Source organism: Marmota monax, unplaced genomic scaffold, assembly GCF_021218885.2.
Source record: "Marmota monax isolate L192 unplaced genomic scaffold, Marmota_monax_Labrador192_F-V1.1 WCK01_AAM20220418_F8-fsc00174, whole genome shotgun sequence".
Classification (NCBI taxonomy): Eukaryota; Metazoa; Chordata; class Mammalia; order Rodentia; family Sciuridae; genus Marmota; species Marmota monax.
Genome location: NW_026694860.1, coordinates 2,493,107 through 2,514,694, shown reverse-complemented (window position 1 = coordinate 2,514,694; position 21,588 = coordinate 2,493,107). Strand labels below are relative to the sequence as shown.

The 21,588-nt window shown below is 36.5% G+C and overlaps 2 protein-coding genes across 6 annotated transcripts in view; both read right to left on the bottom strand.

Moving 5' to 3' along the window:
- The window catches only part of LOC124080487 (amine sulfotransferase-like), a 60,320-nt gene that overhangs the window by 35,325 nt on the left and 3,407 nt on the right, over positions 1-21,588 (bottom strand). Inside the window, exons 2-3 of one of the 4 annotated variants that reach the window (XM_046426405.2) lie at positions 19,512-19,681; positions 17,575-17,649 (exon numbers count right to left, since the gene is read on the bottom strand). The exons of 2 other annotated variants lie outside the window; for them this stretch is intronic. The gene's annotated coding sequence lies outside the window, so the exon portion shown is untranslated. The remainder of the gene's footprint in view (positions 1-17,574; positions 17,650-19,511; positions 19,682-21,588) is intronic. One more of the 4 variants, XM_046426404.2, reaches the window with a different exon arrangement.
- LOC124080488 (cyclin-T2) lies at positions 5,067-9,899 on the bottom strand. 2 transcript variants are annotated; one of them, XM_046426409.1, is made up of 3 exons: positions 9,379-9,899; positions 7,848-9,284; positions 5,067-7,746 (listed from the first exon to the last, which is right to left on the bottom strand). In XM_046426409.1, the coding sequence occupies exons 1-3, from the start codon at positions 9,869-9,871 to the stop codon at positions 7,679-7,681; spliced, it is 1,998 nt and encodes a 665-aa protein (XP_046282365.1). In that variant the 5' UTR covers positions 9,872-9,899; the 3' UTR covers positions 5,067-7,678. The 2 variants fall into 2 exon arrangements, with proteins under 2 accessions (XP_046282365.1, XP_046282364.1); XM_046426408.1 differs by having other exon boundaries at positions 5,067-9,284.

Here is a 21,588-nt window from a genome sequence, read left to right as displayed (position 1 = left end):
CCACAAGAGAGAGGAAGCCGATTACATTTAGGTGTAAACCAATCAGGATAATGGCTGATCTTTCAACACAGACTCTGAAAGCTATTAGATCCTGGAACAACATATTTCAAACGCTGAAAGAAAAAGGGTTCCAACCAAGAATCATGTATCCATGAAATTAAGCTTCAGGATTGAAGATGAAATAAAAATCTTCCACGAGAAACAAAAGTTAAAAGAATTTGCAGCTACAAAACCAGCTCTTCAAAACATCCTTGGCAACATTACAGGAAGAGGAAATGAAAAATAACAATGAAAACCAATAGCGGGAGGTAGTATAGTAAAGGAAAAACTAATCATAGAGGAAAAAAAAATCATGTTAAGTAACATACATGATCAAATATGGCTGGAAGTACAAACCATATCTCAATAGTAACCCTAAATGTTAATGGCTTAAATGCACCAATCAAAAGACATAGGCTAATAGAATGGATTAAAAAAAAGATTCCACAATATGCTGCCTACAGGAGACCCATCTGATAGAAAAAGACATACACAGACTGAAGGTGAAAGGTTGGGAAAAATCATACCACTCATATGGACCCCAGAAGGAAGCAGGGGTGTCCATACAAATTTTATTTTATCAAATAAAATAGACTTCAAGCCAAAGTTAATCAAAAGGGATAAACAAGGACACTACATACTGCTCAAGGGAACCATACACCAACAGGACTTAATGATCATTAATATATATGCCCCAAACAATGGTGCAGCCAAGTTCATCAAACAAACTCTTCTCAAGTTCAAGAGTCAAATAGACCACAACACAAAAATCATGGGAGTTTTTAACACACCTCTCTCACCAATGGACAGATCTTCCAAACAAAAGTTGAATAAAGAAACCATAGAGCTCAATAATAAATTTAATAACTTTGACTTAATTGATATATACAGAATATACCACCCAACATCAAGCAGTCCTAAGAGCCATAGCCAAGTAGTAATGATGCATGGCATTTTTGGTTGAAAGGTGATGCCAGCAAGCCATTGAGATGATGTGATTATGTTAAGATCTGCATTCAAATGGATATTAGACCCCTGCTGTCTGCCTCAGCATGCTACTTTGGAGCTCTAGCGGGACTCCCGGAGAGTTCCCATTGGTTGGGGAAGTGCGGTAGGAGGGACTTCCGGAGGAGGGATTTGCGGTTGGTGTGTGGGTCCGGGAGAATGCCACATGTGTGGGTTGGCATATTTCCCGGGAGCATACAGGGCACTGGCGGGAGTTTCAAAAATAAAATTTGTTCCTGTTTGAGTGGCTCGTGATTTTTGTGCCCAGCCAGACTGTGGCAATTAGTGGCCCGTGCAGGGAATGCCTGAAGCTCAGAGGTAAGTAAAATTGCTCGCCCCGAGGGAAGGCGAGAGAATGGGTGACCATTTCAAGAAAAAATGTGTTCTTGTTTTGATTTATTTTGTTTTTGTTTCAAGCTGCCTATCCCTAGAACTTTCTCAGGCAAACTGGGAAAAATGGTTGGCTCAAGGTTTGAAGTTGTTCGGCCCTAAGTAAGAGAAAATTGATACAACAATTTTTTGTTCTGTTTTTGTTTCATTCTGTTTCGGTTTTGTTTTATGTTATCTTGTTGGGTTGCATTACCTTTATAGTAGATTAGAAATTAGTAAAAAACAAACCAAAAAACTGTTAAGTAAATTGTTAGAGGTCCAGACTATGGTAGAAAACATGTTAGGTCAAGCAAAAGAGAAGGTCTCTCGAGCTAGTCAGATAGAGGAAAATTTAAAAGAAGAAAGCTTAGAGGAAAAACAACCATCAGGGGGAAGCTACAATAGGAGGCTGCTACAAATAGATCAAGAAATAAATAGACATGGATTGGGTTTTCAGAAAGGGCCACTGAGACAATCAAAATTACTTGGAAATCAGAAAGACCAGTATGGGTTCCTCAGTGGCCCCTGACTAAAGAAAAGATACAAGTAGCCCATGGCCTGGTCAAACAACAATTAGTGGAGGGACATATACAACCTTCCGTATCTCCCCATAATACTCCCATTTTTGTCATTAAAAAGAAATCTGGTAAATGGGGATTATTACAAGATTTAAGAGCCATTAATAATGAGATGGTTATTATGGGACCTGCTCAATCAGGGATTCCCCAATTGTATGCTTTGCCAAAAACCTGGTGTGTTTTAGCTATAGATATTAAAGATTGTTTTTTTTTCAATTCCAATTCATCCTGAGGATAGTCCACGTTTTGCATTTACTATCCCTGCACTGAATCATGAAAGTCCTGGTCAGAGATATGAATGGAAAGTACTCCCTCAAGGGATGGCTAATAGTCCAACTATGTGTCCAATTTATGTTAACAAAGCAATCCAGCCACTTAGAGATCAAAATCCTGAACTACAAATATTTCACTATATGGATGATGTGTTATTGGCACATAAAGATAAAAACACATTGCTAGAATGTTATGCCACACTTAAAAATTTATTAAAAAATTATAATCTAGAGATATCAATAGATAAAGTACAATTAAATCTTCCAATTAATTATTTAGGAGTTCTATTATCCTCAACCATGGTCCGTCCACCAAAAATTCAAATACGAGTAGATCAACTCAAATCACTTAACGACTTTCAAAAGTTGTTTGGAGACATCAATTGGATAAGGCCTTATCTAGGCATACCAACAGGAGAGTTGGGACCTTTATTTGATATCCTAAAGGGTCCATCAGATCCAAATTCACCCCACATGTTAACGCCTAAAGCAAGAAAGGTATTAAAAAATCATTGAAACATATATGGAAAATATGCATTTGGATAGAATTGATATAAGTTTGCCTTTATTATTTATTGTACTACCAACAAAAAATATTCCTACAGGGGTATTTTGGCAAGAAGGTCCATTATTGTGGATACATTTATCTTATTCTCCTAACACTATTCTTACTAGGTATCCTGAGGCTGTAGGACAATTAATACTCAAAGGACTAAGAGCAGCAAAGGGAGTGTTTGGGATTTCTCCCAATAAAATTATTACTCCATATACTATGGATCAAATTGATGAGTTAGCTAATGAGTTAAAAACTTGGGCAATAATCATGTGTAAATCTAATGTTTCATTTGATAATCACTTAACCTCTAATCCTTTGTTGTCTTTTTGGTCTTCACATCCTGTAGTTTTTCCAAAAATGACAAAAAACCCTATCATGAATGCTCCAAATATATTCACTGATGGGTCAAATAATGGTACAGCAGCAGTAGTTACCCCTGATCAAACTTTTACATTTTTAGTACCCAAACAATCAGTTCAAAAGGAAGAGCTTAATGCAGTATTACAAGCTTTTGTGATGTTTAAAAATTCTGTATTTATTTTCTGATTGTCAGTATGTAGTTAATGCTATAGTATCCCTTGAAGATGCTGGTAGGATTTCCCCTTCCTCTACTGTTTTCTCTTTGTTTTCCACTATACAAAGTCTAATCTGGGACAGAAAAGATCCATTCTTTATAGGACATATCAGGGCACATACAGGATAGCCTGGAGCCCTTAGTTTGGGCAATGAATTAGTACATAAATCTACACATGACATACATATTTTCTCCATAATAGAAGAAGCTATAAATTTTCATAAAAGGTCCCATGTCAATGCTAATACTTTACAAAAGCATTTTAAAATAACTAAGGAACAAGCCAGACATATAATAAAACAATGTCAAAATTGTGTGACATTTTTACCACAAGTTAATCTTGGAGTCAATCCTAGAGGATTGATACCTAACCATATTTGGCAGATGGACGTCACACACTTGCCAGAATTTGGAAAGTTAAAATATTTGCATTTTACAGTTGATACTTCTTCTGGATTTCTGATGGGCTCCCTTCATGCCGGAGAAAAAACTAAAGATATTATAGCTCATTGCTTACAAAATTTTGCCACTGTGGGCGTTCCAAAACAGTTAAAAACAGATAATGGTCCTGGCTATACCTCTAACTCTTTTAAACAATTTTGCTCATCATTTGGCATTACTCACATAACAGGAATTCTATACAATCCACAGGGACAAGGCATAGTTGAAAGAGCTCATCAATCTATTAAAATGTACTTATTAAAGCAAAAAGAGGGAATTGGAAAGGGGTATATATCCCCCAAAGATAAACTTAAAATAACACTTTTTACTCTAAATTTTTTAAATTTGGATTCATCAGGACTTAGTGCTGTGGAAAGACATAGGTATCCAAAAAATGTACATAAGCCTAATGTACTTTGGAAGGACATTCTAACAGGACAATGGAAAGGTCCTGACCCAGTGATTGTCTGGAGTCGGGTTCTGTTTGTGTGTTTCCACAGGGAGAACAGCAGCCGATTTGGATTCCAGAGAGACTAACCAAAGTGATTTCTACAGACCAAAAAGAAGATGATTTGACTCAAATCCATAACAGCTGATATCCAGAGCTCCAGCTTGGCTATTTTTACATCTGTGACAGCGATTAACCAGGATGCTTTTTTCAATATCTATTTCATTATTGCCTTTTCCCACATCATAAAGTTCTATTTTATTTTTTGAGCTCATACAGACCTAGGTTAATGTTTTTCTGATCAGTTTTATTTTTTGAATGTGGAGTTTTTAAACATTGTAATGGAGATTTCACCTGTGTAAAGCTACAAGGCCTTTACTATTGTCTTATGTGTTGTATGTTTGTGTGCACATTTCTGTTTTGTGTTGTATGTCTGTATGTGCGTATGTCCATATATCATATATGAGGAGCACTCATGAAAAATAGATCCAAATTTTTTATTATCACGTGATTTTTTTTTTTAAGATGTTTGAAGATAATGCTTTTTAATATTTCAAATATTTTTTAAAATGTCATAAAAAACGTATCACCTTAACAGTACTTTGCACATGTGGAATTCATACCTAAATCTGATACTATTTTGGTTTATTTATGGCTACTTACAAGAAGACTCATGGTATTAATGTCCATTTGTCTGAGTCTTTTTCTTTGGTAGAGCCTAATGGGACCAGGCAGATGAACTATTTTATGCAAACAATTTGGTTAAAGCAAATTCACGATAATATGAATTATAAGATTTTTGTTTAATGGAAATAAACTTTAAAAGATTTCCACATTTATCCCCATTGTGGTTCTGGAAGCTTAATATCCTGTTCAGAGGTTAAAGAGTTTCAATAGCTCACACGATCCTGTAAAAATCACAACCGGCTGCCCTTTAATAAATAAAGTCATTGTAAAGAATTACATTTACAGAGTGAAAAGTAAATACATAGCATTTCAAATTCAATTTTGGAAGTACTAATAAGTACTGACCCATAACAATATACACTAGCTATCTTTTTAACTGTCCATCGTTAGCACCAATAAAGATTCAACAAAATTACCTTTATTCCCACATCTCAAAACAATTCTGCAAATTCTTAGTGAAGTTTAACTACAGTCACAGACCTTAAATATTCACATTGTTTTCTATGCTATACTGAAAATAAATTCGCTACTTTTCTGGATACTCTTTACAAAATCTTATTAAAATTCCTGGTTTTATCCCCAATTATACAGTAGCACAACCACCCTATGTCATTTCACATGATAGCTCTGTAGAGGTTTCACATCTAAAATTACCAAGAACAAAAACCCTTCCCTCCCTCATCTTGCATTCAGCTTAATTCTATACTAGTCCTTGGATTATGTACCACTGTAAAAGTATAACTGTATCAAAATTACCATGTTTATGGATACAATATTATGCCATACAGAGCAACAAAGTTACATATAATGACAAAGATTACTAATGTTATGCAAGACAATAACAAATGTGGACATGCTAGCTAGGCAAAGTCCCTACAAAGAGGCTGCTAGTTTCCCAAGTTCAAATAACATTGACAAAAATAATTAACAATTATCTTAAAAAAATTATAAGCTACTGGCAAATAAGGTAACTGCTAAATAAAAGTAGAGCACAAGATTAAACTCTTAATATTTACAACCACAAGATTTTTGAGTAAAATTACAATTGTGCACATATCAGTGGCTTTGTAACAAAAATAGTTCATATACACAGAGGAAAAATTAAGACAGTTTTCCGTTCAACAGAAGTTGAATCCAACCCATCTCAAAGATACTAAACAGCTCGAAGGTATACCACAGAATAAATTCAAGATTAGCCAATAAACAAGAGCCATACTACTGGTGTTCTAAGACAAAATTTAACCATGTTAAAGTCTATTATTCAATCAGGAGTCAGATGACTGTGCAAACTTTACCTCAACAGGAATATACTGAGATGTGCAAACAAATATAAAACCTCCACTAGAGTGGTTTGACTGGAGACTGAAGTTTTTTTTTTTCTTATAGAACTTTCTGATAACAATCATAAGCTGTAAGTACAGGTACAATGCACAGTCAGTGATCTTTTTATTGTTAGAATATAAAACAATTAAGAGAGCATAGGTTTCATTTCATTTTTATAAGGAAGACTGCATTTACCTGAAAAAAATATGGCATCACACACAGACACACTTCAGGGGAGGAGTATATTTAACAATACGGTGTAATTCTGAATGCTAAAGGTAAAGTGATCCTTGTTTACTGTTAAAATATGTAGTGTTAAAAGTTCTTTAAGGAAAAACTTACTAATTCTTCACTATGTAAGTTTTTGTGAATTTAGTTTTCAAATCACAGTAATCCACATATCCATTATTAATAGCTGTTTTGTAGTACTGCAACAAGCCAACAAACACTTAAATGCACTTCACATCAAGAGTATGTAAACTTTATTTTTTCCTCTTCAAGCCTTCAGAAAATTAGGGGTTATTTCAGCAGCCAATCTGGTCAAAACCTCTGAAGGCAAAAATTGAGTGCCTCACAGTATAGACCATCTGTGGCACTGCATACCCATCCGGTAGTGAAGTGTCCCCCTCTAATGGCTTCCAGTAAGGCCTAGAGTTTAAGGTTAACATGAAAAAGTGCCACCTTTGTTTTAGGTTAGTGATGGACTCTGACAAGAGAAAATAAAGTTATTCTGTATATTGTTATACTTATAAGCAGCTCCAATCCTGAGTATTTATGGTAATATCTAAACATACAAAAATGTATGTACATTTTTCTCCACTTTCTTGTAAACAGTTGTCAGCATACTGTTTTATCCCTTTATCATTGAAACATGCAAATCATACATACAGTATAAATACACAAAAGAAAACAATTTACACTCATTCAAAAGCCAAGCAACAAAAAAATAGCTACAGTATTCAAATTATAAATAATGGATGCTTGAGGCATCTTATATTCCTAGAAGCAGCCAGCCATTCATCTTAATGTTCTTAGCTGCAATTGTAGAAATACTGAGTTTTGCACCTTCCATGCTTTTACAGTATTTATAAACACTATCATATGTGGAGATAAAGACTTGTTTACTATAATCTCTTCTTTTCAGAATGAAGAATAAAGCAGCACTTACAAATTTTGAAGCAGTGGCAGCAACAGCAGGTGTTACCACTGCTAGATCAGGAGGAAGTTTTCCACTTTAACCATTTTTAAATTAAAAAAGTAAAGGAAAAATTGACCTAAACAAATGATTACATGTTCATTCCTTGGGCACTTAACAGCGAGTCCAGCATGTCGAATGTGTCTTTGTAGTCCATATGCTGGCTGTTTGTACTGTACTCGTGATTGGCATCAGGACCGTTGGTCTCCACTGGCTTCTTGTCCAGTTTCACGAGGGTGCTGAGATGTCCGTAGCCCACCTGGTATGTGACAGGGGGAGGAGGGGGTAAGGGATGGTTAAAAACAGAGTTGTGAGAGGATATATACTGCTTAACAGAGGAGGAAGAACTAGATGAACTACCTGAACTTTTGGAACTTTTGCTCATTTTGGAGTGATGGTTGTGAGAGGCATCATTGATATGCAGCTTCTTCCTTGAAGAACTGGAACTAGAGGAAATGCCATCACTGCTCAGGCCAACAGGACTCCTCAAAACAGTGGGTGGTATTCCATCAGCACTGTATTTACTGCCACTGCTGCTGCCACTATGTAAGTGGGAATGCTTGTGACTGCTTGCATGGTGACGGTTTGCAGGATGCTCCTTGTGCTTTTCCTTATGGTCTCTGCTAATATGAGGGCTTGAATGTTTGCTCTTCCCACTGCCTTCATCAGAAGAGCTGTGTCTTTCTGAGGATGAAACTTTTATCTTCATCTTCAGTTCTTCCTTACTGGTGCCTTTATCAGTGGGTGGTATTGGAATCCGTAATTTTAGTGATCCACTTTTTTCCTTTTTCTCTCCTATGAATTTTTCAGGTTTTTCAGTATTTGTGATGGGAATTTTCATTTTAATAGGAGAAGTTACAGAACTGCTGCTGGCTGCCTGTGACTGCATGTGTTTGTGTTGCTGCTCTACCTGGGCAGCTATATAATGATCCCTTACATCAAGATCTAGAGTTTCTAGCTTGCGTTTTTCTCTATATTTATCTAAAGACATTTTCTGAGGAATTACTCCAGGAGTAGCAGAAATAGGCCCATGGTGTTTACTGCTCCCTGCTTTATGAACATATTCTTGCTTAACAGAAGAATGATCAGAAATTTTGTCAGTTCTATGATGTAATCCTGAATGCAGTGATATTGAAGGTCCCTGCTGGAAGTTGATGTTGTATTGGCTACCAGACAAAGATGTCTCCTGTTTCTGTGAATAAATCGGTTCTGTCCTTGTTGATTCTTGATGCTGAGGCCATTCTTGGTGTGATGACAAACCATATGAGGTACTGGGCATTCCTGATGCTAGCACTGACAGATTATCAGATGTATGGCTGTCCTGAACAGATAAATTTCCTGAATTTAGAGGTACCGGTGTAGGGAATGCTGATGTAGATGGTTTCTGAAAACTTGGGTTTGTAGGCACACCTGTGACACTATCTACTAGTATTGAATTCTGGACCAAAGATGAGCCAAGAAGTGGTGTCTCTGAAACTTGTCCATCTACTTTTGGTTTCTTAGCTGCCTGATTAGCCCTCCAGTTTCGAATCCTCTTCAACCTACTAGGTGTTTTCTCCAATATTTGTAGAAACTCATGTGTTAGCTCATCTAGTAATTCTAGAGTAACTGTAGGATCCACATATTCCCACCAATGCTTTCCATCAGTTGACACAGGAATCTCCCAATTGGACCATTTGCAAGCCAAATGAATGCATACACATGCTATCACTGTTGGTTTGTACTGAAGACAGAAGGTCGTAAGATGTAGACTGTTGGTAGCCATGAAATAGGATGTCTGTGCCAAATCCTTGCTTGTACTTACAAATATCACAAGAGCGCCATCATTTTCTATACTACTGAAAATCTTCAACAACATTCACTCAAATGTTTCTTGCTATCCCCCAAAGATCTCTTACTAACTGGGTACATTTCACCACATCTGTGTGTGGGTGTTCAATGGTGATCTCAAAACCTAGTGTTTGTAGCATTATGGTTTCAAGTAAAACCAGTTCTTGAGTCTGCTGAAGGTAAGCATCACATTTTGTATCCAGCAGTGGCTCAAGAGGATGAAGACAAGCATGTGCCACTTTGATAACATGTTCAAGTTTTCGAGCTTGTTCTTCCACTTTTGCAGCCAAAAATAATGCAGTAGGTGATATTATATTTCTACTGAATTTGGTGAAAGAATGGTGCATATAAAACCTGTGCATATAAACAATCGCAGTGTTTATAGTAAGCTGAGAGACATTGAGACGCTGTCCCATGTCCTGGATGAGGTTGGCCGCCTGCTGGCGGTACGAGAGTTCTTTATCAGCCTCCACTCCGCAGCGGCGGCTCGGCGTGTTTTCCAGCTGTTCCCGAGTAAAGAACCAGCGAGAAGAACCTCCACGGCCCGACGCCATGACACTTCCTCCTCCGCCCGCTCCCTCACCCACCCCCCTCCCCTCCCGGCTCGCGGACTCTATCACGTGATTTTAATGGCTTAATTTAAATTAGGTAAACAGCTGTTGAGGATTGTTTTAATATGTGAACAAATAAGGAGGTTAACAATCTGTTTGTTTACTTTCACCTTTCCTTTTCATTAAATTTAATAATTCTGTTTAGGATAATGTAAATTGTTCAGAAAATTGTTTTCTTAGTACCTGTTGGAATGTTACATATTTTTTTTTTTAGCATCATTGTCAGAATTCCTATCTTCATCCCAGTGCTGGTGAAGACAAAGATGAAACCAAACTACAGCTTCTTCGATAGTTATCACAACAAACTGTATAAACTGATGCATCAATGAATAATAACTCAACAAGTAATGCTCAATCAAGGAGTCGATTTACTTTGGGAGGAAATGGACATATTGATAGATTCCTCTGCTTTGAACTGCTTACAGAACTTGCCTGGACTATGTATCACTTGTATGCATTGTGAACTATCTGTTGGTGCAGTGAATTGTGGTAGTGCTGGCATATCTTTGCTGATGGTGTCACCGGTGAACCATCAATTGTCTTGGTGTCATGGCATTTCTGTATCCTCCTCCCTTCTACTAGTGATGGTCTAAAATTTCGGGGCCAACAGAGGTGAGACAAAGAACCTCACCTCCCCCACTGGCACCAAGGCCAAATTTGGGGGCCAACAGAGGTGAGGCAAAGAACCTCCCCCTCCCCGCCACACTGGTGCATAGGCCTATCCACAGGTATGGCTGTATGCTGGACCAGTAGTCAGTGACGGGTATGATCCAATTGCAGTGGTACCAACCTAAGACAGGAGGCTGACGCCTAGAGGTCAGCTCATCCGATGACGGGTAAGGACCATATGTTGAATTGGACAACCTAACAGGCACGGTCCCTAAGCCACATTGCTTGTTGCTTAATTAAACAGAAGGGGGAGATGCTAAGAGCCATAGCCAAGTAGTAATGATGCATGGCATTTTTGGTTGAAAGGTGACGCCAGCAAGCCATTGAGATGATATGATTATGTTAAGATCTGCATTCAAATGGATATTAGACCCCTGCTGTCTGCCTCAGCCTGCTACTTTGGAGCTCTAGCGGGACTCCCGGAGAGCTCCCATTGGTTGGGGAAGTGCAGTAGGAGGGATTTATGGAGGAGGGATTTGCGGTTGGTGTGTGGGTCTGGGAGAACGCCGCGTGTGTGGGTCGGCATATTTCCTGGGAGCATACAGGGCACTGGCGGGAGTTTCAAAAATAAAATTTGTTCCTATTTGAGTGGCTCGTGATTTTTGTGCCCAGCCAGACTGCGGCAAAGCAGATACACTTTCTTCTCAGCAGCACATGGATCCTTCTCAAAAATAGACCATATATTATGTCACAGGGCAAATCTTAGCAATTACAAAGGAGTAGAGATACTACCATGCATTTTATCTGATCATAATGGAATGAAATTGGAAATCAATAATAAAATAAGAAAGAAAAAAATCCTACATCACATGGAGAATAAACAATATGCTACTGAATGAACAAAGGGTTACAGAAGACATCAAAGAGGAAATTAAAAAATTCTTAGAGGTAAATGAAAACTCAGACACAACATATCGAAATCTCTGGGACACTATGAAAGCAGTACTAAGAGGAAAATTCATTTCATGGAGTTCATTCCTTAAAAGAAGGGAAAGCCAACAAATAAATGACCTCACACTACATCTCAAAGCTTTAAAAAAAGAAGAACAAATCAGCAGCAAATACAGTGGAAGGCAAGAAATAATTAAAATCAGAGCTGAAACCAATGAAATCAAAACAAAAGAAACAATTGAAAAAATTGACAAAACTAAAAGTTGGTTCTTTGAAAAAATAAATAAGATCGACAGACCACTAGCCACGCTAACAAAGAGAAGAAGAGAGAGAACCCAAATTACTAGCTTACGGGATGAAAAAGGCAACATCATAACAGACAATTCAGAAATACAGAAGATAATTAGAAATTATTTTGAAACCCTATACTCTAGTAAAATAGAGGATAGTGAAGGCATCAATAAATTCCTTAAGGCATGTGAGCTACCCAGATTGAGTCAGGATGTTATAAACAACCTAAACAGACCAATATCAAATGAGGAAATAGAAGAAGCCATCAAAAGACTACCAACCAAGAAAAGCCCAGGACTGGATGGATATACAGCAGAGTTTTACAAGAACTTTAAAGAAGAACTAATACCAATACTCTACAATCTATTTCAGGAGATAGAAAAAGAGGGAGTACTTCCAAATTCATTATATGAGGCCAATATCACCCTGATTCCCAAACCAGATAAAGACACCTCAAAGAAAGAAAACTACAGACCAATATCTCTAATGAACATAGATGCAAAAATCCTCAATAAAATTCTGGCAAATCAGATACAAAAACATATCAAAAAAGATTGTGCACCATGACCAAGTGGGATTCATCCCTGGGATGCAAGGCTGGTTCAATATACGGAAATCAATAAATGTAATTCACCACATCAATAGACTTAAAAATAAGAACCATATGATCATCTTGATAGATGCAGAAAAAGCATTCGACAAAATACAGCATCTCTTTATGTTCAAAACTCTAGAAAAATTAGGGATAACAGGAAATTACCTTAAAATGGTAAAAGCTATATATGCTAAGCCTCAGGCCAGCATAATTCTAAATGGAGAAAAAATGAAGGCATGCCCTTTAAAATCTGGAACAAGACAGGGATGCCCTCTCTCACCACTTCTATTCAACATAGTTCTTGAAACACTAGCCAGAGCAATTAGACAGATGAAAGAAATTAAATGCATAAATATAGGAAAAGAAGAACTTAAATTAGCACTATTTGCCGATGACAAGATCCTATACCTAGCAGACCCAAAAAATTCAACCAAGAAACTTCTAGAACTAGTAAATGAATTCAGGAAAGTGGCAGGATATAAAATCAATACCAACAAATCAAAGGCATTCCTGTATATCAGTGACAAATTCTCTGAAATGGAAATGAGGACAACTACTCCATTCACAATATCCTCAAAAAAATTAAATACCTGGGAATCAACTTAACAAAAGAGGTGAAAGAGCTATACAATGAAAACTACAGAATCCCGAAGAAAGAAATAGAAGAAGACCTTAGAAGATGGAAGGATTTACCTTGCTCATGGATTGGTAGAATTAATATTATTAAGATGGCCATACTACCAAAAGCACTTTACAGATTCAATGCAATTCCCACCAAAATCCCAATGACATTTCTTGCAGAAATAGAAAAAGCAATCATGAAATTCATCTGGAAAAACAAGAGACCCAGAACAGCTAAAGTAATTCTAAGCAGGAAGAGTGACATTGGTGGTATCGCGATTCCAGATTTTAAACTATATTATAGAGCAATAGTAACAAAACCAGCATGGTACTGGCACCAAAACAGGCTGGTAGACCAATGGTACAAAATAGAGGACACAGAGACAAATCCACAAAATTACAACTACCTTATATTAGACAAAGGAGCTAAAAGCATACAATGGAGAAAGGATAGCATCTTCAACAAATGGTGCTGGGAGAACTGGAAATCCATATGCAACAAAATGAAATTGAATCCCTTTCTCTCACCATGCACAAAAGTCAACTCAAAATGGATCAAGGAGCTAGGAATCAGACTAGAGACTACGTGTCTAATAGAAGATAAAGTTGGTCCTAATCTTTATCACATGGGGGCATGCCCCAAATTTCTTAATAAGACACTTATAGCACAAGAGTTAAAACCAAGAATCAACAAGTGGGACGAGTTCAAACTGAAAAGTTTTTTCTCAGCAAGAGAAATAATATGCGAGGTGAATAGGGAGCCTACATCCTGGGAACAAATTTTTACCCCTCAAACATCAGATAGAGCTCTAATCTCTAGAGTATACAAAGAACTCAAATAGTTAAACAACAAAAAAGCAAATAACCCAATCAACAAATGGGCCAAGGACTTGAACAGAAACTTCTCAGAAGAGGATATACAATCAATCAACAAATACATGAAAAAATGCTCACCATCTCTAGCAATCAGAGAAATGCAAATTAAAACTACTCTAAGACACCATCTCACTCCAATAAGAATGGCAGCCATTATGAAGTCAAACAACAATAAGTGCTGGCGAGGATGTGGGGAAAAAGGTACACTCATACATTGCTGGTGGGACTGTAAATTGGTGCAGCCAATTTGGAAAGCAGTATGGAGATTCCTTGGAAAGCTGGGAATGGAATCACCATTTGACCCAGATATTCCCCTTCTCGGACTATACCCAAAAGACCTAAGAAGAGCATACTACAGGGACACAGCCACATCAATGTTTATAGCAGCATAATTCACAATAGCTAGAATGTGGAACCAACCTAGATGCCCTTCAATAGATGAATGGATTAAAAAATGTGGCATTTATACACAATGGAATATTACTCAGCACTAAAAAACAACAAAATCGTGGCATTTGCACGGAAATGGATGGCATCAGAGCAGATTATGCTAAGTGAAGTTAGCCAATCCCTAAAAAACAAATGCTGAATGTCTTCTCTGATATAAGGGGGGTGACTCAAAATGGGATAGGGAGGAAGAGCATGAGAAGAAGACTACCACTAAATAGGGAAGAGAGGTGGGAGGCAAAAAGAGGGAGAAGGGGAGTTGCACAGAAGATGGAAGGAGAACCTCATTGTTATACAGAATACATATATGACGTTGTAATGAGAAAAAGAAAAAAAAGTGTGTCACATTAGATTGGATAGAGAGAAAGGATGGGAGAGGAGGGGAGGAGTAGGGAGGATAGGAAGGGCAGCAGAATAGAATAGACAATATGATTGATGTATGTACATTCCATGTATGTATTATATATCAAAATGCATTCTACTGTTATGTATGACTAAAGAAACAAATAAAAACTAAAAAAAAAGAAAAAAAAATTTAGAGGACTGGGATATAAAATACCCAACAGATTTCAAAGACAATGCAAAAAAAATGAGTGTAAAGTATCTCATTAGTTAACTCTACAATATGATGATAATATTTGGAATATATTAGGTTAAATTAAATGCATTGTTAAAATTTAAAAAAACAAAAAACAAAAAAAACTAAAAACCTTTCCCAGTGCCAAAAGCAGAGTTAGTTGTTAGATTCTGACACAGTAGCCTGCTGTCAAGATTATAGAATAGTAAATGCTATAATACATTTCTAGTATATGCCGGACTTTTATATTTATTTTATACCTTTTTACTTTTATACCTTTTGACACTCTCTACCTCTCAGCTTGTTGGCATGTGATTATCCCCAAAGCTTAGAAATTGAGTCACTTGTTCAAAGTCGTACAACTAGTAAGTGATTGATCTAGGATTCGAACACAGATGCAACTCCAAAGCCAAGGTTTTCTATCATATGAAACTATATGTTGCACTTATACATCTTTATTGTCTCTTTCACTTAACTGGAAGCAACTCAAAATCAGAAAAGTCTTTTTTACATATACATCTCTGGGCCTGGAAGGCAGTAGACAGTCACAGTCTGGAAATGAATCGGTAAATGAACAAATGAAAGTTGAGAACTAAGAACAGAAATCATGGTGTGTCCAAAACAGGAATAAAACCATGAGCATTGTAACATAAATATGGGACAGAGTTGCTCAGATTTCATTGTTTCAGAGACCTTCCTCCCTTCCTGTTCCTGAGTCTTTCCACTCTGAGATGGAGCTTTTCATCTGCACCTGATAATTCAGCTCTTTCAGGTTCTAAAACCAATCCTACCTTTGTTAGGAAGATTTATGGAATCTAGCTTAGGGACTCAGGCTTGAGGATCAAATACAGCTTATTTGTGTTCCCCTCAAACCCTAGTTTTAGGGTGCAGATCTCTGCCTTGTGATGCTGTGCCTGTAGATAGCCAATATCTCACTCTTACACAGGAGTTTGGACTTTGACTAGTGCTGCCTTGAGAATCAGCCTGATCCCCACCTGCTGTGCACTCCCACGTGTCTGTCATTAGGCATGGATATGCAACCAAAGGAGCCTACCATCAATTCCTTGATTCCTATGGCCTGTTCCTTCTGTCTGAGCACTCTAGAACTCACTGCATCAGGCTGAGTCTCTCCAATGGGCTGCTGAGCCCTAGGGAATGCACCCACTGTTTGATCTTTTCCCTGCCCCTCCTATCTTTTCCATGACAGGGTCTCTTACTGAAGACACTTTTCTACACATTAAATTTCTTTTTTCTTTAATTTTTTTTTTATTTTTATATGACAGCAGAATGCATTACAATTCTTATTACTCATATAGGGCACAATTTTTCATATCTCTATATACAAAGTATATTCACACCAATTCATGTCTTCATACATGTACTTTATTTTTAATTTTTTTTTAATATTTATTTTTTAGTTCTAGGTGGACACAATATCTTTATTTTGTTTTTATGTGGTGCTGAGGTCTGAACCCAGTGCCCCAAGTGATCTAGGCGAGCACACTGCCACTTGAGCCACATCCCCAGCCCATACATGTACTTTAGATAATAATATCCATCACATCCCACCATCATTTCTAACCCTATGCCCCTCCCTCCCCCTCGGACCCCTCTGCCCTATCTAGACATTAAATTTCCAACTACATAAACATTTTAAATAGTCTAGCAATAATAGAACATAGAAGATCAGTGGATATGCATAAATTACAAGTATACAGGCATTTAGGAAATATACAATTTTAAAATATTTGAAGCTAAAATTTTTGTAATACAACAAATTTTACTCTCTATTGTAACTTTTCCTCCTTTGGTACCATCTCTTTCACCCATTTGGCTCTGAAGCTTATAATAACTATTTGATTCCTTTCCTCTTATAGTATGTCCTGTGAATATAATATGCATAATATCAAAACATAATATAAGGATCTTGCCTTGAAACAGAATGCAGATTACACTAGATTTATTTCAAATTTTCTAAAAAAATTAAATGGAAAACATGCAATCAATTTAAGCCTTTTCATTACAATCATGCATCATAATGACAAGGATACATTCTAAGCAATATGTCATTAGGTGATTGTGTTATTGTGCAAAAACCATAGAGTGCACTCACACAAACCTAGAAGGCACAGCCTATGTACACTAGGAGCACACTGTGTGCTCTACTTTAATATAATGGGTAGTGCAGTAGGTTTGTTTACACCATAACCACAAACGCATAATGCTTTGTGCTGTGACATTATGACAACTTTGATGTTACTAGATGACAGGAATTTTCCAGATCATTAAAAACTTAAGGGGTCACTGTCATGACTGCATCTGATATTCATTCATTATTCAACAAATATTTAATGAGAAACAGCAATTTGGAGAACATAAAATAGAAGAAAATCATTTTATCTGTTATCCAGAAACTTACCCCACAAACATTTAGCAAAATGTGAGGGTTGAAAAAAACTAAAACAAGATATGAAACAGAAATGCCTAAATAAGGAAGTGGGTGGTGAGAAGTAAGGTTGATTGGAGAAGGCTTGAAGAGATTTTTTAAAAATAGAGCACAAATACTATTTGGAGAATTATAAAATAAATAGTAACAACAACATAAAATTAAAACAACACTCCACCAAACCCAAAGAATCCCTCAGGATTTAAATATTAAAAGTCATAATAATTACTCACTGCTTCATTTTCTAATTCCCGACCAGCTCCTTTCAAACTCTGGAGAAAAAAGAGCCTTCTGCTTTTCTTTATTTCCTGCATTGGAAGCAACTCATTTTCATTTTGGAGTGTATCTATTTTTTACTAAAATGTAAAATTTTTCATTTAAAATGTGTCATTTTTATATCTTGAGTAATGATTTCAATGATGTCAACAGCATTTTCAGGACACTTATCTAATATGTCTTCATCAGCATATTAAAATATAATCATATCTACCCAAAAAGAGAAGATTCCATATTTTTTGGTAGGTTCCAGACATAACTTTTCTATGTTCATATATGACTACACAACCAGTGAAACTCCACATCATGTACAACCACAATGATGAGATCCTAATTAGAATAAGGTAAACTTCTTGTATGTATAATATGTCAAAAAAAAAACAAAAACCCTCTACTATCATGAAGAAATGCTGGGAGCCATTAGCCAAGTAGGTATGACAATTTCCTTGCCAGCGTACCCCATGTTGCAGTGACATTGCATGTAGGTGACCTTGCTCAAGGACCAGGGCGGATTAGGGTGTTCCCGGTTTAGGATAATTGGGTTTAGGGCGTTCCAGTTTAGGGCGTTCCAGGTTTAAGATTATTCCTGCTGGGAATAGGGCGTATCCTGCTGCCTGAGTTCCCCTTGAGTTCTCAAGGGATTCAGAGTATTTTTTGGGAGACAGAAGCCCAGTGAGAGTGGATTTGGGCAGAGAACGTGGATTTCCCCAGAACGTGTTTGTAGACGGCTGGTGTGAGTTCAGGAATAAAGAGTTGCTGTTTGAATCTACAAGCTGTGTGGTGGCTCGTGATTGTGTGCCCAGCCAGACTGCGGCAAAGAAAGAGTATTTTAAGAATCATTTCATGAAGACTCAGTTGGATGTTTAGGGAATTTCAATAACTTGAAATCCTAGATTTTTCAGTGAAAAATTTATACCATGAATGAACCAAACGTATCCTAGAACTTTCTTAGGAAACACCTGTAATATGATTTGTATGTTTAAGTTATTAAAGAAAAACATCATAGCAAGATACATATTCCACATGAGGTACATTGTCATATTTCATTTATGAAATTTAAATCGCTTGGTTATATATTTCTTCACTTTTGCCTTACCTTCTTTTCCACTCCCTCTTCTACTTTCTCTCACCAAATCCAATTTGATTTCTAAATCATGTCGATTCTGTCTTTAAGATGTGTTCCTTTCCTTTCTATCTCATTATTTAAGCCAATTATCTGCTCCAGTGAGTTAAGAACTACAAAGAATGAATTTCATATTGCAATCTTCAGCCACACATGACCAAAGACAAGTCATCAAATATTACTCCTCTTTATTAAATGTGACATCCCTAATATCTTGTTTTTAAAACACTGCTTTTGGGCTGGGATTGTGGTTCATTGATAGTGTGCTTGCCTACCATGTGTAAAGCACTAGGTTCATTCTCAGCACCACATGTAAATTAAATAAGATAAAGGTCCAATGACAATTAAAAATATATTTTAAAAAACACTGCTTTTTCTTTCACAACTGAATTAATGAAACTTCCTCTACCCTCTCAATAATTAGTTGCATTTTATACATAAATACTAGTGTATGTTTTTTCAAATCCCAGAATTGCAATGTGAATTTACTTTTAAGAAAAGTCTCTGTCAAAATACTTTCACATTGAAAAGAAACTCTTCTGTTCAGTGTGGATACAGGCATGAATTGCTTTTCTGGTGAATATGCTTTATTATTTCTCAAATTTTGTTTCTAATTATTTGTTCAATTAGACCTTCTGTCCCAGTGAAGTAAATTTAATAAAAATCATTTTCATTCATATGGTAAGTACCAGCTAATAGCCTTTATAAGTTCCCAGTATGTCATTTCTCTCAAAAAATATTTTAAAATCACCTTTATGCTCAAGGACTTACCACTTTATGTCATTCCCAAACAATTCTTCCTTGGTTTAGAGTGGCTCTTTCTGAGAACACTGAATTGCTGCTATAAAATTTTGTAAATTATATATTTCCTATTCAGAAACTGCATTAGGTTCTTCCATGGCCAAGATTAGAATTGTATTTTTTATTTATTTCCTCCTTTGCTAGAAAGAAACAAAATAAATATAAGCTCAATAATTGTCTATTTACTATTAACTGACCTGAGATATTATTTCTGAGTTTCTTCTTTAATGTGTATGTTTATCTTTGACCTTAAGACTGTCATAAGACATTCTGAATTTAGTTGTACAATGTTCCTGATTTCATACACCAAAGGCATGTCCTAATCTTTGTAGATATATATTAAAAATTTTATGATGTTCTGAAAAGAATCAATATAAATTCTTATAGCTTTTATTTAATTATTTTATTATCCAGTTATTATTCTCCAATTTCTCTTCATAGGGATTATTTCATAATAGCTAATTCTTGCATCAAATATAGTATAGGTAGTGTATTGTTCACATTGGTTATATTCTCATCATTTATTGATATTTAAGGGTCTTCTAAAAATAATTCTTCCACAGTTCCATTTCATTTGAAAGTTTCATATCAAGAGTATGAAACATATAAAATTACATGATTTCTATCACAGAGAATAAAAGAATTGCCTCTGATAATGTTCACAAACAAACATTTATAGGAAGAGATGTTGGCAAGGAGTAAGGATAGCCATAAATTTTTAATATGTTGAACATTTTTAATATGCTGAGCAAACCAAAGCAAGTAAAGTTCATGTCACAGAAAGAGAGAGAGAGAGAGAGAGAGAGAGAGAGAGAGAGAATATGTCACAAGAAAATATGCAGATGCTATTGGCAACCAATGTGAAAGGCAGTTCACAAATCTTATGTTTGAAGTATATGTTGTTCTGTTGCCCAAACATCACTGTTCTTGTTCTTCAACAGGATTGTTTTGACTAGGAGTTTCTTTAAAACTTTATCAACCTTGCCTAATTTTTATTTAGTGTTGAAACTCATGGAGAAGCCTCTAGACTAAAAAGATGGTTGTTTTGGGGGCAATAGCAGGGTTTTTAACTAGAGTGTTTGATTTGCTCCAGTTAGGAGCTAGGAAAATCAGACTCCAAGCCCAAAGTCTTATTTTATTTTTCAATATAATTTTAAGTTTCAATATAATGTCCATATGTGCTTTATTCATAGTTCTTCATTTATAAAACTCCCTGGATTTTGTCCTTTCCTTTGTGGGACACTTTTGGAAGTCTGAGCTTAAAGATGATGCACTAGTTTATCTGGTGAAGGAAATTTCAATACAACACAGCATTTAGATCACAGCATTGGTGTTATTGACTGATTTTGATGCATGGGATTGAAAAGCAAAAAGGAAGAGAGCACTGGGATTTGGGAAATTTTTAGCTTGACCAGAAAAGAAAGAGTACAGAAAGTTTCAACTAAAATGGGTATGGCAATGCTTCACACTTGGACAATAAGAAGGATTTCTCAAGAGCAGCCATCACAGGCTCTGAGATATAAAAATGCAAATTTGTTTCAAAAGTATTGCAGAGAAGAATCATTTGAGAAAAGAGCCCTAGGCCACCCTGAATGCCCAGGACTACTTAGAGAATCATTTCTCTATGTATAGCCAACTTGGTAGTCAGAGGCTGCCACATCTGTGGATCAAGCAAGCCAAGGCACAGCTCATAGCAGATGCAGACTTTGGCATTACACACATGATCTCATTGGGCAAGCAGACAGAATACAAGATGTATCATCATTGTAGCTTCCATTGAAATGTCAGAGGAAACCTTCGGGTGATGTCGGGCAATATCCAGGGTCAAAGTTTTGCAAGGAACTCAGTCTTGTGACAGCTACTCTCTTGAGACATGCCTGTGATTTCCGTGAAGTGTCTTGACACACTAGAACTATGGCTTCCATGTATGTGCCTGCCTGAAGGCAGATATGGCTTCCACATGTGCAAACCTAATTCTGCTAAAGCCCTAGCAACAAGGGTGTGCCTTATCTCTGTTGGCTCCTGCTATCTCCTCCATTCTAACCCC